Source organism: Aphis gossypii, chromosome 3, assembly GCF_020184175.1.
Source record: "Aphis gossypii isolate Hap1 chromosome 3, ASM2018417v2, whole genome shotgun sequence".
NCBI lineage: Eukaryota > Metazoa > Arthropoda > Insecta > Hemiptera > Aphididae > Aphis > Aphis gossypii.
Window position 1 is genome coordinate 14,381,282 of NC_065532.1, and position 13,835 is coordinate 14,395,116.

At 27.1% G+C, this 13,835-nt stretch overlaps 2 protein-coding genes across 3 annotated transcripts in view; one reads left to right on the forward strand and one right to left on the reverse strand.

Annotated features, from left to right (window-relative positions):
* On the forward strand, positions 1-12,500 carry LOC114127850 (uncharacterized). 2 transcript variants are annotated; one of them, XM_050204128.1, is made up of 2 exons: positions 1-811; positions 10,010-12,500. In XM_050204128.1, the coding sequence occupies exons 1-2, from the start codon at positions 466-468 to the stop codon at positions 12,421-12,423; spliced, it is 2,760 nt and encodes a 919-aa protein (XP_050060085.1). In that variant the 5' UTR covers positions 1-465; the 3' UTR covers positions 12,424-12,500. The 2 variants fall into 2 exon arrangements, with proteins under 2 accessions (XP_050060085.1, XP_050060086.1); XM_050204129.1 differs by lacking the exon at positions 1-811 and adding an exon at positions 5,240-5,450.
* The window catches only part of LOC114127848 (dynein axonemal heavy chain 12-like), a 25,588-nt gene continuing 24,244 nt past the window's right edge, over positions 12,492-13,835 (reverse strand). The window contains exons 51-52 of the mRNA XM_027992184.2: positions 12,982-13,211; positions 12,492-12,858 (exon numbers count right to left, since the gene is read on the reverse strand). Coding sequence (XP_027847985.2) covers positions 12,600-12,858; positions 12,982-13,211 — 489 coding nt within the window. The 3' untranslated portion in view covers positions 12,492-12,599. The remainder of the gene's footprint in view (positions 12,859-12,981; positions 13,212-13,835) is intronic.

Genomic DNA, 13,835 nt, shown 5'->3' on the forward strand with positions numbered 1-13,835 from the left:
TATTGTTTTCCGAGGTAAAAAACAAAAAATAATAAAAATACAAAACAGAAAACGTCCGCAGCCGTTCATAATACCGCTGCAATAAACGTACATAGGTAATACAATGTGTGTGTGTGTGCCGCGCGGTGAGATTTAAAAAAAATAAAAATAAAATAATAACAACGAAACCTAATGAAAAAGAAAAATAACGTTAACAACAACAAAAATAATATACGTTTATACGTCGTGTATACATCGTCGAATTAATCGCGTGCGAATTGCAAATGCGTCCGAATTATATTTAGTCCCGTCCCTGCGCGCGTCACGCGAATGCGAGTGCGTACAATATTCGATCGAGCGATTGAGCGCGCGTGTGTGTGTGTGTGTGTGTGTGTGTGTGTGTGTGTAAAATAAAAAAATAATAATAATAAAAACCGACAGTAAAACAAAAATACAAAAAAAAAACGGCAAACTAAACGCAACTCTATGAAGAAAAAAAACGCTGACGTACGTGAGTTGTTTTCACCACGCGGCTTGCAAACGAGACGGCAATCGCGGCGCTCGTCCGTACACAATAATTATTATCATTTGTACACATTATATTATTATTTAATCGGTCGGCCCCGGACGCGATTCGCTCGTCACTACAGAACGATTAAAATTAATCGCGAGCTCCGAACGTTCCTCTGGCAAACTTTCCGGATGGGACCGACGACGATGTGGCTGCCGTTGGCCGTCGCGACGGTGCTGTTGATGGTCACCGCTGAACGACCACGAGACGCGAACGAAGACTACGGAGGCAGCGTCGACGGAGGTGGCGGTTATTCTTACGGTGAGTTGTCTTGCAGATATATTCTCGTCTTGCCGGTGTTTTTCGACAGCCGGATTTTCGCTCAAATACGTCTTATTCACGGCTTTTTTTTAAACGTTATTTTTTTTTCGCAACGAGTACGCCTACGTTTTGCATTTTTGAATGCTTTTTTTTTACTGTAGTTAGTGAATAGTTTTTCTAAAAATATGTATTTGTATTTTTTTTATGACTAAAACAAAAATATAATTAAAACACAGCTTTATCGGGAGTAAAAAAAAATAATCCACGTCTCGTCGCGAACAGTGTTTATATTGTCTTGAATTATATTCTGCAATATTTGTGCGGGCAAATCGAAATGAAATAGCTATAGATACGGATCCCGAACAGTTTTTAATACATTTAAAATAAGTGTGATGCGTCGTGTTTAGTTATTCTTTGGTTAATAGTTGGGTATTTGATTTTCACATTAAAAATAATACAACCAAATAATAGATAAATGCGAATAAAATGTAAATTATTTATAAATTATCATTTATTTTGATAAAAAATGTGCTTGAAAATAAATATCATAATTGTACCTATACACATAGGCCATGTACCTAGGTATTTACTTAGTTACTTTCCAAGACTTAATCTTATACATTACAATTTACTTAAAAATATTTTTATGTTATTAAGTACAATGTACATCAAATATGAATTATTCTACACGTGCAGTGCAATAATAGACTTGTTCGAATAAAAATTCTACTATAACCCAAAAACGTTTTGAAAAACAAAACGCGCGATAAAAATATAATAGTATTATCGTTTACGCAATAGTATCCATCTCATAGCAAATGATTTTATGGAACCATTTAGAAAAACATTTCCTACTGCAAAAATGTTAACTGTAAAAAATGTATTGAATTATCATTGACTTTTCTATTGATAATTATAGGTAATATTAAAAACATTAATTTATTAAGTATATTGAATAATATTGATAATAATACTAAATAAAAAAATGATGATAAAACTAACACCGTGGCGTGTAATACATGTATATTGTATTTTTATAATATAAATAAAGGCATTAGTTATTTGCCGTTTAAATTACCTAGAAATTTATGATTGCCAAATATATGAGTATCTATTTTTGAACTTCAAAACTAAATTTATAAATTGTTCATACATAGTGATTAATGACATTCCGTTTCACAGAAAACATCAATGAAAATATTCAAGACGCAATAACACAATTTCCTAATCAAGATGTCGTATTCTAGGAACAAATACAGAGGGATAAAATCCGTTTAAATATTATTTTTAGTTTCAAAGTTTTTACGACGCTAGTCTCTGTAAAAAGTACTTTTCTATCTCAACAATTTAAAAAAAGTCTATATTTTAAGATAATATACAGTGACACTGTGCTATTCGGCCTATTCGAACGCGACACTTTCTCATTTACTTCAAGTAATCAAGAATAATGTAAAGTACCTGAACATATTATACGTTCCTATGTGTCTTATATATTAAGTGGCTGTCACACCCACATAATGACGCTTATGCCTTGAAAATTACAACATACAAAATTTTCGTTACTAAGTTCTAACTTAACATTGTTAGCATTAATATTAGAACAAATTGTTCAAAAATTAAACTCAAAGGTAAAAACATTATCTGAGTTTTTCTTTGATTGAGCTTTTGCAATATTTTAATATTCGAAGTGAGTGTTCAACATTTTTAAATCTTAATATTTTATGTAAATATTAATAAATATTAATTCACTTATATATTAAATTATGTAAAAACATAAAAAAAATACAGATAAGTAATAGTCCTCTAAGATATTAAATAATAATTAAATTCTTTCTTCTTTCAGTAGAACACGTAATAACCTATCCTGTAAATGTCGCATTGCATTTCTCAGGGTGATAAAATCAATATAGTACGGTGAATGAACTTGGCAAGACAGAATAAGAAAACTATCGAAATTAACGAGTAAAAATCAAATTTAGTTTTAATTAAACGTTTGATAAATTTTTTGGTGGTTTTAATAAACATCTTTTTCGGTAGTCTTGGAGTTGAAGGTATACCTCCCACCTATTATAAAAAGCCCACCTTCGACCTAAATATTTCACCATCTATGAGCATACAGATTAATACTGTTTAGGTATGAACTTATGACTTTGAAATGCATAGACTTTTTTCAATAATTAAAGTATAACGTGATATTATACAACAAAAATAATAACCTAGTATAATAACAATTTATTTAAATTTTTCTAGAAATCTCGAGAGCAAAGAAGGGAGTGTCAGCGGATGACTGATTGAGGTTTCTGCGAGAATTGCATGAATGTATTATAGGCGCCCATCGCGTTCATAATCCTGGCTGAATGTTTAAGATGGCTAATGGAGGGTATAAGCGATGAGATTGAATGTAAAATAGAAAATCGTACCCGAGCCGCGTTGTGTTGGCGTGCGAATGGATTATGATGCAGATGTTAGGTATGGTGTGAGAAGTGGTAGTTTGTTTCTTAGGATAGAGTAGAGACTTAAAGTCTTTCCAGCCTTCATATGTCTTGTAAAATCGCAGCCTCGAGCGACAATCACGTACATGGTATCGGTTTGTCGTAGTAATATACCGAACAAAAAAATAGTGGAAATCGAAAATATTAATCCCGTGGCCATTGCTGCAGGTGCATTTGTGTGTGGGGACCTAACATTCTCCGCAGATTCCGCATCATTATAAGTTAGACATCGTTAGTAAATCTATTTAATTTCCGTTTCGAACAGTAAACCATTGTAATGAATGTGTTAAATTTAAATTCAATGATAAATTATTAGACAAACGAAAAATAATCCTGAACTGAGACGATATTTTTAAGAATATAACATATTTATTTTTAGTAATTCAGTATAATCCGCCTAAGATTACCTAATACATTAAACACCTATATTATATTATGAAATTATAATATCATATTATTCATCAAGTTAGGTTAGCTTCATCATATTGTAATAATTTTTAACTTGTCAGTTAATACTGAGTATCACAAAACGACGTATATAAATTAGTGGTATAAATATCTTAAAATTATTATAAGTCTAAAAATAATTCAAAAAAAATTATTGTAAGTAGAAAAAAAAATGAAGGTCACTGAAAAGTTTTCTATGCCCTATCTATATTATTTAAATTACAATAAAATATCTAAAATCGTGAGAAGAAAATTCTAATACATATTTAGTTTAAATAACAATACATTAAAAATTAGAAATTCAAATATCTAAATAGGTATCTAAAAAGTTAAAAATATCAAACGTCTGTGAATAGTTCAAAATAAACTAAAATATTAAGTATATTTTAGTATACATACTAAGTATTCTTATTTCTTACTGCTTCAAAATGTGACCTGACAAAAATACACTCAAAAAAATCAAAAAAATAGGCATATTCATTAATTAACACTCAATCCAAAATTAGTTGCCAAAAAAAAAAAAATAATTATTTTATTTTAAATCAATTTAATTAATAAAATATTAGAATTAATTATAATTTTAAATATTAGAAATCAAATGATGTGCCCATTTCTTTTCTACTATTTAATATGTTTTGAGCAACTTGTAGAAAAACTTGTAAGTTTTCATTTAAATTTTTTTTTAGTCGATTTTGACAGAATTGTTCGCTTAATCGCTTTAGTTCTCAACTTCTTAATGTTTATTATGGTAAAAATATCCTAAAAATCAATTTTTAACAATTTTTATATACACTGTTATGGTATTGTTTATCGAAAATAATTAATTAGACGAAACTAAAAAATATATTCATATGATTTAAGCATTTAGAACATTTAACAAATATAGTTATAAATATCTTAATATGTTACATGCGAATTCCAAAATCTAATAGATTATTATTTTTAGAAGTGATCTAAACAAGCTTGAATCAAAATTATTATATATGAAAAGTTAATTATTTTAAACATGATTAAAAAAATGTTTGTATTTATTTTTGAGTAAATCAATAAAATATTATTATTGTGATCATTAATCAAAAATTATTTATTGTAACAACTAATTGAACCATGACATTTTCAGTTAGATAACATTTGTTTTAATTCAAGGTACACACGCATCGGTTCGTTACACGATTAGTTTTACAAGTACAAAATTAAAATCATTATCCTCCTGTAAGTGAATTTAATGAACTCGGTATTCAAACTAAACTTTTAATAGTACATCACAAGTCAAACAACACTAACGCATTGATCCAAGTCCAAGCTACATTTGTATTTCAAAACGCTTAATAATATTAAAATACACCGATTAATATAATATTAACTATATATATGGAACTGTATTTTATTTTAATATAATAAAGTATACATTTTTATTCAAAAGTGATAATATGTAAAGAAATAGAAAATTAGTACAAAAACTCTACTAATCTGTTTATTTCAGATGATTTTTTTAATATGCATCAAACTATTTCATCAAATTTTGGAGCCGTTAATTTCATAATCATTTAAATTATAGAACCAATTTAATGATCCTTCGTTACGTTCATCCAGTTAATACCAGTTCTAAGAAAATGTGTAAAATTAAGAACAAAGTACAAACACATGAATTTTGTGTTAACTAAATTACCTGCTCAAACATCGAAACTACAAACTTAAAGGTAAAACCATTTTTAAAAAAATTATTTAAAAACTAAATATGTGACTCAATAGTAATACTGTCATGCTACTACTGGAGGGTTTAAAATTAAATAAATCAATAAATTATTTCTCATCATTAAAGCTGAATTAAGTGGAATACAATTCAATTAAACCAACCCTTAAGCTCACTAAAAAGATAATCGATTTTACAATTGTTTGACGACTAAAAATAATGAAAATAATTGTTTATTTTAATTTTACAAAGGTCAATTATTTAATGAGTAGATATAATAAAACACCAACGTTTACGTATTACATTTTTATTCTAAATTTGACTATTATACCGTATAATATGCAATTATATGCTTCGATTGAAACCATTTTTTAAATTTGCATATAATAAAGTTGCAACAAAAAAATATAATCTACAATTTTTTAATTTTATATTAAATTTGTTTAAGAAACCTCATTAAATTTTACCTGAAGATGCAATTAAATATTGCGTATAAATTATTTTATGGAAAATTGTTTAAGCAGGTTTATATTTTAACGAATCGAATTAAAATTGATAGACAATTTGATCAAAATTGATTAAATTACACGTCATGTTGTTGATTTTCTTTGTTAATAACTTTTTGTTTCTTTTATAAATTATGAATAGCGTAAACGTCTAACTATATTAATATTTCAAACAAATATGATTACATACCCAACTCTATCACTAAGGCATTCATGTACAGTGTGAAAAATTGCTAATCTATATTCTAGATAATATGAACAGCACAATAATGTAGCATTTTCAAATCTTGATTAAACTATCAACTTTTGACCAATGTTCTAACATAAGTAATCCAAAACCAGCTTACATCATGAGCAGGGGTACCTCTCATAATCATGCTATGAATATTTTATCAATAGTTTTAAGCTTATATATTCATAACATATTAATTATTAATAACGGACTATTCACAACATATTCTGAATCTATCTAATGATCATAAAATAATAATATAATACTATACCTACATAGAATATTCAAATAAGTTAACGATGAATAATTTACTCTATGTACTCATATAAAATAATACAGGAACAAACAATATCGTGGGTATTTCGGCACACCAATAATATCCTAAAACAATTAAAATATATATGGATTAAAAAAATTATATTAGGTATGCAATAATTAAAATTAGCCTCAAATAAAACGATGGTGTTTTTTATTATTATTTTTTTTTATCCAAGTATCATAATTGTATATTAAGAAATTAAATATTTCAATATACACATTTTTTCTAAGTGAATAATAATTAATAATGAATTATAAAAAAATAAATAAATTAGAATACCTACAAAAAAAATATTATTATTAAAATTATTTTACAACATCATAATAACTACGAATCTTACTAGAAAATAATCAATTAAGTTTAAACACAGAAATAGTAATAGATAGTAATTTTAAAGTTTAAAATGATTCAATAATTATACAATTATTTAAATATGAGTTATTGAAATATTAAAATCAATCCTTTTGTTTAATATACATACCTACACCACCTAATTTAATAGAACATTGATATTAATGACGTATAGGTATGTTATTAAAAATATAATCATTTTTTTTTAATGAAATTCATCATAAATAACGTTAAGATTTTATATCAAATATAAGTATAAAAGCAGATTTTTGTCAAGTGGATATATTAATATGTTGAGTGTTGACATTTCTTTATATTACGTTATAAGAATGTTTGTATGACTAAAAATGTTATAATGAAATAAGATTTAATAAAAAAAAATTGTTATAAGAGTTCATCCATTCATTCAACAATGTTTGCTTCCTCCACTTTGATACCTAATCAAAAAATATCAGATTTGTATTTCAAATGAAATAATTTTAATATCACAAAAAAATCACACTAAATCGAATTTAAAAATAAAAACTTTATTTACCTTAAAAAAAATGTCATTCGTTATTTTGTTAACTGTTTATAAAAATATGGTAAATCGGTAAATATGTATGAAATTAATATTTTATCTTTTCTTTATTATGTATATGAAAATGATAATAAATATTACACTTACTCTAAATTATATAATTTATCCTACTAACTATTTAAACCATGATCTTCTAAAAATATGATATTTATTTTTATATTTGACAGATATGAAATATTGAATATTATTGTGTATTAAATAACATCTGATAACTAGAATATTTGTAAAATATATTTTAAAAAGTATATTCTTTTACTTTGTATTTTACCTGTTTTCTCTTATAATATAAAATTCTACAAAAATAACAAAAATACAAATTTAGTGTAATAAAGTTCACCTGAAATTTTATCATCGCGAGAAAAAACTGTAATAGTATATTAGATTCTTATTTTATTTAAAATTAAAAAAAAATAGATGTTTGAAAAATCCATCTTGTAGGTATTATTCTGTTGAGAATAAGCTTTCGTTTTAATTTAAGTCTTAAAGCTGAATATTAATTCGTTTTAAATTAGTTTTTTTGGTAGCTAAAAAGCATCTAATTTTTTCGAACTATAAATTATGTTGAGATACCTACTGGCAAGTGTTAACAACCCTATAATCATCAGACCCTTTTAATCATTTAACCAATACTCATCTCCCTATCTTAAAGTATTAAAAGTGTTTAATCTACTATCTTAAAAAAAAGAATATTTTAGTATTTTAAAAATTTCAATAAATATTAATTTAAAAAAATGTATTATTATTTTAAAATGTATAAATATAGGTTTTATAAGTATTCAATTTTAAGATATATATTCAAAAATATCAACCGTCTGTTTTTGAAACATTTATTATGATTCTCATTCAAAAAGTTTTCAATACGCAAAATTATATTAAACAATACATATACCTCTACTTGTATGTCCTAGTTGGCTAATCAAAATACAGGAAACTAAACTAGTAAACTCCGTATTAAATTAAATTTATTTTCTAAATTTTAACAAATAATATTATGAGTAGCATTTAAAAGCAACTAAAAAAAAAATAGATTTTCTGCTCGTTTTCTCCTAAAATCAAACAAAATATAGACATTTTAAGATATTTTTCAAGAATATATTTCATTATTTTAATTTACTCATCTCATACATAATATTTCAATAAACAAATACACGTGCTTGAACACCGTTGTCTTTCAAAATTCTGATTATATTTATATTGTGAAAAATAAAAATGCAACAATTCGCCAATGTCAAAGCTAAAACTTTGCCCCCCATGGGAAATTTATATGGAAACAGTTATATCGTTGACTTGAGGCAAGCCCAGGTTCGATTAAAAGTAATGAACAACGAAGTTGATAGTAAAAAAACTTCGTAAGTACACTATTTTAGAATTATGACCAACTTTATTAATATGGTTAAAAATAAGCTTATTTATATTTAATAATAATGAGTGGTTGAACAAGAGTCATTACACATATCATCATTTCTAACCCACAGATAATTTTGTTAATATATTATAATAGTACACATTTTATTGAAACTATGTTTGAGAAAAATAAATAATAATAATATTTGTTATTTTGTACAAAGAAAGGGTAAACAATTAATCTCATTGACGTACGTATAATAAAAAAAATGAAGATAAATTTAATACCTCTCGTCTTAGTAACAAAATTTGTATAGATTTTTGAATTTTTTCTAATAGTTTTACATAATAGTGTGGTTCAATAGAAAATTTAAATGAACCAACAACGTTTTTTCAAAACTTGTTTTTGATTAAATAACGATCTCAATATTGGTACATCGAGCACTCCAAATAATCAATCCATACTTTAAAGTAAATCCAACTGCATGATGTGTATGGTAAAGAGTTTAAATGAAATTATATCTTTAAAACTATGCAAATAATACTTAGCAAAACTAGTAATTATAAGAAATTTACTTATTGTAAATACTATGTTATCGTAAAATTTTTAATTATAAGAAAAATAAGATCAAATAGTAAAACATAATTTTTATCAAACACATGAAAATTTTTACTGATAAAATCATAAATAAAATGATTTGATGTTCATCAATTACTTACTTATTTCATAGTTTCTTAAAATAAAATAAAGAATTTGTATACATTTAATTTATTTTATTCTCGTCTGAATAAATATTCAAACATTATTAATAAGTTAAAAACATATTTTTCAATTATTCCTATACAATTTAGTTTTTTTTTTTAGTTTTTAAATTTCTTAATTGATATTAAATCATGATTAAATAAAAACTAACGTTAAAATATGTCATTTTTAGTTTTCACTATAATTTACAATCATAAATTATTTAGAAAAAAAAATGTTTACATACCATAATATTATAAAATGTGCTTAAAATTTTCATGGCAAATTATCAATTTCCCATATAAATTTTAATCAAAATTCAAAGTTATGTAAGATATTAAAATAAAATACTTTAAGAAGTTTATATGTGTCATTCATATAATAACAGTTAACTGTTATATTGTTATCATTAATACAATTATTCGTGATTATAGAAGTTTCAATAACAGTTATCAAAAATATTACTTAATAAGTTAATAATTTATTTTTCAGAATTTGAAGAGAAGATTCTTCGGGCTTGGTTAGAAAAATATATTGATAGATACAAACAAAATATCCAACCATCTACCGGATCAACAAACATACAGCGTATTGCAAAGAAGAGTCGAACGGGCACTACTATAATGCCTGTGCTAGATCGTGAACATATCGCGGCTATGTCAATTTATCCATTCTTTGTCAACCCATTTTATCAACCACCCATTTACTCGAATTATATTCCATTAACCTATGATGCAAAAACTCGTCTAATTCCCGTCGAACAGATACCTTATCCAAAAGAAGAATACCACCATCGATTTTTTAGACCTTTACACACACAATTCCCAATCGGGTATACAAACGTTCAAGGAATTATGAGTTCGACGCTAATAGATAATGACCCTGAAATTAAAGAAACAATGAATGTGCCAAATTCCATTCCCCCGAGTAACCAAGATGTGATAAAAAAATATGACGAATTACATATTCCGGAACAAGTATTAAACCAGAATCAAGATGATTTTGTTCACACGTCACCGATCGGGCTTAACCCAGAAGAACCGATGAAAACTGATAAAAAAAAAGACATAAACGATCAACAAAATTCAAAGAGCGGTCGGAAACTACTCGACCAGATTATTGTAGATGATCTTTCAAGCACAGTAACTGCAGATCAAAATCAAATAAGTGAATCTTACGAAATTCAACCAAATCTACTACCGACAACTGCAACTGATGAGTCCAACATATCCATAGCATTATATGCAATTAATTTTACAGAAAAATATCAAACTTCTACTATTCCATCATTCACTATGTCGATCGAAAAAAGTAAATCTGAAATATACAACAACTCGGTCTCACAGCTTTCATTGAACTCCGATTATCATTTATTCAAGCATAATAATTTATCAGATAATCCTACAACACGTCATGATTCATCTTTCTTGGCATACACCAAACAACTAGAATCTACGGTTAAAACATTTTCACCAACTACCAATGACAAAAATCAGGAGGTTCCATTGACCCCTGAAGAAAGGAGCCGAATGGATAGACCGCAAACAGTTCATCATTTTATAAGCAATATAAACGCGCCTAATGTTTTGAAAACGCCAATAATTAATATTGGAGAAATATCAACGGAAATGTCCAAAACGACACGAAACTCCGAATTTGTAAATGCATTTTCTACGCCTCCGTTAACAAATACGGCTACACTATTTCCAACTCCATTATGTGAAAATAACGTTTGCAAAATAACTTCAACTACCCTCGTTAACGATCCTCTGAAAAATCAAAGTGAAACCACCGACCGCATATTATATCGTCAAAAATTAATTGATCCTAAATTTATAAAATATAGAAATGGACAGGATAACATAACGAAAATAAATAGTTCGTCAACACTCCCAACAGCAATATCTATTACAAATTCAGAAACGTCCACATTGCCATACAGAAATACATATTCCAGTATCATACCGACATCTTCACAGCTGCAACCCAAATATTTAAAATATTTTGATTCCACCAAATCACCACATGCAGAATATAATACAGATAAAAATAATAAAATTCAACCGACAAGTTTACACTACACTTCATTGTTGCCCACAACGCTACAACCACTAAATATTAATAATATCACAACTTCAGTGTTAGTAAAAACAAAAACAGAACAAACTCAACCAACCACAATGAATTCCAATAAGTATACAAATAGCATTAAAGAAAATACAAATATTCCTGGACATAATGACTATTCAACAAGATCATCTTTAACACCGAACATTTTTATTACTCCAAGTGGTATTTTTAACACCGAGTCACGCATGAAAACTGTCCAAAATAATTTAACACCTGATATAAATATGTACTCAAATAGTTACCAAAATCAAAATATCTCAACCGAAACTAATAAATCAAGTACACGCCAAGACGACAATACTAATACTTACTTATCGATCACTACAGAAGGAACGAATAGAAACACATTCAAACCAACAGTGGCATCATTAATACAATACAACTCTGTTAAAAAAAAATTACCTATTATTAAGATTTCCGATGATTCAAAATTTGAAAAATCAAAGTATGACCAAGAAATATTAAACACTCCAAAATCTTCCGAAGATTCAGAACTCTGGTACAATCACATGTATCCACAAAATCCGCTTAAAAAAGAGCCGAATGAAGAACAAATTCACTTTCTATTAAAAAAAATTATAAAATTACTCAAACCTGAAATCGAAAAACAGACTCTGACCAAAGAAAGCGTAGCGAGACTTGTACCGCCAAGAGTAGAGCCGGAAAAGTTTGTATACATTATATATCCATGGGTGATTGACGCGGCTAAAAATATGAAAAACGAGGAACGAACAAGAATCAATTCAAATCTATTTACAACTGCTGACAAGCTATAATGACTTTTTTTTTTTGTAAAAAAATGTATTTATTTTCTAGTAAAAAAAAACTAATATTTATACTGTTTTTTTTTTTAAAAAAAAAAAGGCTAAAACCTATAACAAATATTAAATTTATAAAATATGTAACACAAGTACAGTAAGTATTCGTAATTTTTATTGTAGGAATACCAATTTTAATCATTCAATTGACAAAGTAGTGCTACTCCGCGGTATACCCAATGAGAGGGTTTTTGATTTGTGTCAAGAAACATCGGTAAAACATAATTTGAAGAATGCCCCGTTGTAGACAAAACTCCCCTTCTTTCCGATGTCTTATATACTGGGCATGTATATCTATTTCCTATGACCAACTCATCTTTCCTTATAGGTATGAACCGAACTAACGGTAGCACATCCGTTAATACTTTTGGCAATTGTTCTTCCAGTACCATCCTAAAAAGGTAATTTAAACAGTATCACACTGTAATATAATTTTAATAATATCTAAATCTTTCAATACGAATATAATTCGATCGTTCTACATCACGTTGCATGTTTGATTCAACAAGAACGTACTTAGACATATCCCAACGAGCTCCATCTATAAAAAGACCGTAACAATACACCCCGTTCGCTGTATGTTCATTGACTGTATCAGAGTGTTGTACTTGAAAATCAAAACACAATTGATCTATAGGTATAGCATAACGTCGAGCAAAATTTTGCATCACTCCGGTAAGAAATGATTGAGTAAAAAACAGTCCACTGAGCCAGACTTTATCGGGTACACCTTCGTCGTGCCAAATCTAAAATACATACATTTTTTTTTTAAATGTAATCGACAAAATAAAAAACAAATTATTTTATAATGCAATGTGTCGATAAAATATAATGTATAATTATATATATATACTAAACATGTACGTAATACATAGTATTATTTACATACATACTATGTGTGTGTGTGTGTGTGTGTGTGTGTGTGTGTGTGTGTGTGTGTGTGTGTGTGTGTGTGTGTGCCTACATAACGTATCTAATTAACACAAGAAAAACCTTTGTTTTTCGTTTTAAGGGTACATATATGAAAAGAATATAATAGGTAATAAGAGTATCAGGAAATACCATTGAGCAAATAAAAAAAGAATAGTAAACTCTCATTGTATAGGTACTTACGCAGCTACGTTTAACTTTAATCTAAAAATATTTTACTTATCCATCAGTTACAATTTATACATCATATATTTATATTAGAACAATACTGTTTTACTCAACCGTCCGGACTCCGGAGAAAGTTAATGTCTTGTAAACGTCTAAGGGTTTGCCTTTTGTCGTTTCTTCTGTTGTTAATGTATATTTCAAAAGAACATTTTTGTTAAATTATTTTAAATACCAATTCTACTGATACTCGTATTAGTACAAGAAAATTGTAT